General features: G+C 41.8%; 1 protein-coding gene across 3 annotated transcripts; it reads left to right on the top strand.

Annotated features, from left to right (window-relative positions):
- Nucleotides 1-656: 656 nt before the first annotated feature.
- On the top strand, nt 657-3,766 carry LOC106591678 (ladderlectin). 3 transcript variants are annotated; one of them, XM_045701685.1, is made up of 6 exons: nt 657-750; nt 1,766-1,830; nt 1,961-2,061; nt 2,465-2,641; nt 3,339-3,447; nt 3,593-3,766. In XM_045701685.1, exons 2-6 carry the CDS (start codon nt 1,773-1,775, stop codon nt 3,682-3,684), a joined length of 537 nt encoding a protein of 178 aa, XP_045557641.1. In that variant the 5' UTR covers nt 657-750; nt 1,766-1,772; the 3' UTR covers nt 3,685-3,766. The 3 variants fall into 3 exon arrangements, with proteins under 3 accessions (XP_045557641.1, XP_045557642.1, XP_045557643.1); XM_045701687.1 differs by having other exon boundaries at nt 702-750; nt 1,822-1,830; XM_045701686.1 differs by lacking the exon at nt 1,766-1,830 and having other exon boundaries at nt 692-750.
- Nucleotides 3,767-4,375: the final 609 nt, after the last annotated feature.

The raw sequence follows: 4,375 nt of genomic DNA, 5'->3' as shown, positions 1-4,375 counted from the left end.
TGCTATCTCATAGAGGCCCATCCTCAGTAAAACACCTCTTGTTCCCACTCCTGGACAAGCTCACTGAGGGGAGTGACTTGCGCCCAGACAATGTGGAGACAAATAATTGGTTCCCCATTAATCACGCCATCCCTTCACATGGTTTAAGAATAGGTAAAGACACATTCACATATGAAGACAATGTTTCATTCTGTCCTCCTCTCTTGCTGATATTCTGCATAGCAACAGAGACATGTAAAAAACAAGTCTGACCTCTCCCCTCTCTGGGCCCCAAGTGACTGAGCCCCAGCTAAGGGAAATGTGCAACAGTATCTCACATAAGCATATTATACTAATGAAACATCTTAATTATCTGTTACCCAACTAATTCTGATTCATCCACCACAAGAGTTAGAACTCAACTCACAGGCAGGATTTCAGAAGGTGAGATTTCAACGTCTGTTCATCTAATACTGTATGTGACAGTATCCCAAATAGCCCTCAATTGCCTATGAAGTGCACTACTTTTGACCAGAGCCCGTAGTGAATATGTGGCCCTGCATTTGTTTTGAAGGATAATGCTAATTCCACAAACTCCCAATTACCCTCTGGACACGCCCCTCTCCTGCTAACTCACCACACCTGAACTCTCTCTGCTAATCACCAATTCCTCTTCCATTCCTTTGGTATAAAAGCAGCTTGTTCTACCTGGGTTTGTTCAGTAGTTGTGGTGTCCCAGTTCCTTTATTGGTCTGTTGTTGTTTGGCTAAAGTAAGTTCCTGCTATTGAAAAATGTATAGGGTTTTAATTTCCTGCGTTGTGGCATAATGTCCTGTTCGTCCTAGCCCAGTATTAGACCTTTAATTTAACTGTAAGGGACTTGTTACAGCTTGTGAGATGAGACATGGTCCAATGATGGTACCTGCTAGCAGAATGAGTCTTACATCTATAATCCTGTAGACTGTTCTGCTCGGTTGCCTTTTGCACTGCGTCTCAGTGAACAACAAACTGAAATGCTGTTTTTACTTTCACCCCCCCCCATCAAAACCTTAAATGGATTTCATGTTGTGCTCAGCTGTCTAGCTAATCCACCTCACCATATGGGCACCATGCAGGGCCATATTGGAAATAGAAGAAACATGGATGTGCAAAGCCAGAACGCAACATAGGCAGCCAAATTTGGATGGGTAGTGTATAAATTTGATTTAGTTATTGATCAGTGCTGTAAATGGTGACTTATCAGAACCATGTAATGTATTATGGATGGCTCTTCAGAGGTGGGACCCATGCTGCTAGCAGGTACCTCATAGAACCATGTCTAGCAAGCTGTTGCTATGGAATGACCTTATACCTTGATTCATTAATTGGTATAATATTGGGCTGTGGTGTAGCTTACTGGTCAGTCGTATGGTAATGTGGAGTATTCGATCCAGCACCACATGTTATCACAGCCTTTCCTGATGGCCATTTCACCTTACCTACTGGTGTTATAAGCCACTAAGCCTTATCTGCCAGCCTTTAATATTATGCTTTTATTTTTTGTTGGATAATAAAAGAACCAGAATTGAATATGGTTCAATAGCCAAAGCTGCAGGGCATTTCTACATTTGGGATCTAGGCCTCTATTACTCCTGTATGAGTGGAGAGAAATACCTGCCCAGATATTCTCCTCAGCCCTGCTTAGGGAATAGGATGGCATTTAGAAAAGCAGACATATTCCTGTTCTAATCTACTGTATGTGGAGTTGAATCTGGTTTTGATGGCTTCACTCTTTGTTTCGCTCAAGAGACTCCATGACCATGTTGACTAGTCTTCTGATTCTCAGTGCTGCCTTTGCTCTAGGAGATGCAAGTAAGAGTCCACTCTTCTTGACTCATTCTGTATTTTTCTTGTAGCATAGGTGACTGACTGATCTACAAATAATATTGTAGCTGTGATTTGTACACTGGCCTTTAAAGCCACATGTAACTTCTCCGTACAGATTCAATTCTAGAAGAAGACTTGTGTCCTTCCGGTTGGACCAAATATGGATCACGCTGCTTAATGTTTGTAAAGACTACAAGGAGCTGGCCTGAAGCAGAGGTATAACCCTTACCATCTAGTGTGAATTTAAAGTGGAAGTGCAGTTGAAATTAGCTCTTTGACATTACCTTAACGGTAATACTTTCTTAAATGGCAACACATGACTGATGTGAAATACTGAACTTCCCTTTAAGATGGGAATTTTCTATACATATTTAATGTGGAGTCGTGCCTCCTGTATACTAGAACCCACAGGACATGGTTTAAGACGGAGGTGAACTAATATCTTTAAGATAATGTTTTTAAAAGGTTAATTAGTTGTGATGGTCAAGTCCAGAAGACAAATTCTCAGCAACACTGGCTAATACATGAAATGTCTTTGTTCCCATCTACTGCTTGGCTGTTACTGTAGGTAATATTTTTTAATTGACTTGCCTAGTTAAATAAATACTTTCTTCTCTAGCGGAACTGTGTGTCCCTTGGTGATAAACTGGTGTCTGTACCCAACGTTGTGAAGTACCTTGGAGCAAACCTGTCATCTGTGCACAGCTCCGAGGAGGATGAGTTTCTACAAGCGTTGGTCTTGGTCAAGACTGTTGGTTTCCCTCCTACCTGGATTGGCGGATTTTATTCTGTGAAGGTGGGACCATTAAGCACAGTGTTATATAGAGCCATTACTGCAAGGAACTCCGTTCCATCTCATATTGCTCAAGTGAAGCGCAGACCTGGATTAAAAAAATAAACGTGAGGTGTGGCATGTAGGCACCTATAATTATTTTTCGTAGTTCTATCTGAGTTGTGTAATGCTATTTTGTGTGGACTCCAGGAAGACTAGCTGCTGCTTGTTAACAGCTACTGTAATGGGATCCACATAAAATATCAAGAGTACTTAGGTAGCCTAGCCGTTAAGACCATGGGTCCAATAAAGGCAAGGCTGCTAGTTTGAATCCCAGAGCTCACTCCGTGAAATCTGACGTGCCCTTGAGCAACGCCCTTAACCTAATTGATCCTGTAAGTCCTTCTAGATGAGAGAATCTACTAAATTACATTTAACTGTCAACTTCAGTAGGAGGTTTTTATACACATGTGAAACGGTTCTAGTTAAGTATAAATGTGATCTATTCCAGACAGTCTTCTTGTAAACGTGTGTGGTCTTTGAAATGCATTGGGATGATTGCGGATGTGAGGATTAGGCTCCACGTTGTTCGTTACACAAGCAACAGTCCCAGTCGGAGGGTTTTGAAGTAGTGGTAGCTTTAACTGTTTTGTTGTTTCAGGTGGTAGAGGAAGGACTACATTTTAGTTTGTATTCTGAAATCCCACTTTCCCCCCCTCAGGACAGGCGGTGGTTCTGGAGCGATGGCTCCGACTTTGATCACCAGAACTGGGCAAAAGGAAGGCCTGATGCTGGTGCCAGAGAGGCCTGTATTCATATCAACTTTGGAGGTACAGTAATCCCAGTGTCATTCATTGATCCAGTCATCAAAAGAAACTTTATTCCCAGTTCATTTAACAATTGACTCATGTAGACTTTCCTACTGTTGTGTGTCTGTGTACAGCTGAATATTTTGGTTCTGTGTTTCGTCTTCAGGTCAAAAGCGCTGGAACAATGCTTTATGTGGAAGGAGCTTGCCCTCGGTGTGCTCCCTGAGACTCCTGCCGCTTCGCCAGACTATACATTAAAAGCAGCAATGCTATTCCGTAGTGTCTGCATCCTCAATACTTTGTTGAGGATTTGTTTACAGCCAATAAAACGTGTTCACTATTTTGTCTCATGAGTTATTGAACATGAATGATACGTTGTAGTTAGTACTTTCTCTTACTGGTCCCCTGTGGGACTCAAACCCACAACCCCAATGTTGCAAGTGCCATGCTTGACTGCGCCACCAGGACTTAACTATATGTTAATGTAGACCTGCAAAATGCCGCAATATGTTTAGGATACTGACGGTTGAAAAGACATGTTTAACCTGTCATGAAGTTATTTTGATTATGAATTTTTCTTAAGTTGTGTGTTAACCTCTCTAGGCTAGGCGGGACGAATTCGTCCCACCTACGTAACAGCCACTGCTATCCTGTGGCGCGATTTTCAAAACCTTAAAAATCCTATTACTTCAATTTCTCAAACATGACTATTTTACAGCCATTTAATAGGTCTAATATTGGGCTGTGGTGTAACTTACTGGTCAGTCGTATGTTAATGTGGTGTATTCCATCCAGCACCACATGTTATCACAGCCTTTCCTGATGGCCATTTCACCTTACCTACTGGTGTTACAAGCCACTAAGCCTTACCTGCCAGCCTTTTGTATTGTGCTTTTATTTTTGTTGGACAATAAAAGACCCAGAATTGAATATGGTTCAACCATAATGC

This window comes from Salmo salar, chromosome ssa18, assembly GCF_905237065.1.
Source record: "Salmo salar chromosome ssa18, Ssal_v3.1, whole genome shotgun sequence".
Taxonomy (NCBI): domain Eukaryota; kingdom Metazoa; phylum Chordata; class Actinopteri; order Salmoniformes; family Salmonidae; genus Salmo; species Salmo salar.
Note: the sequence above shows the minus strand (reverse complement) of the source record. Positions and strands in the feature narration are given on the sequence as shown.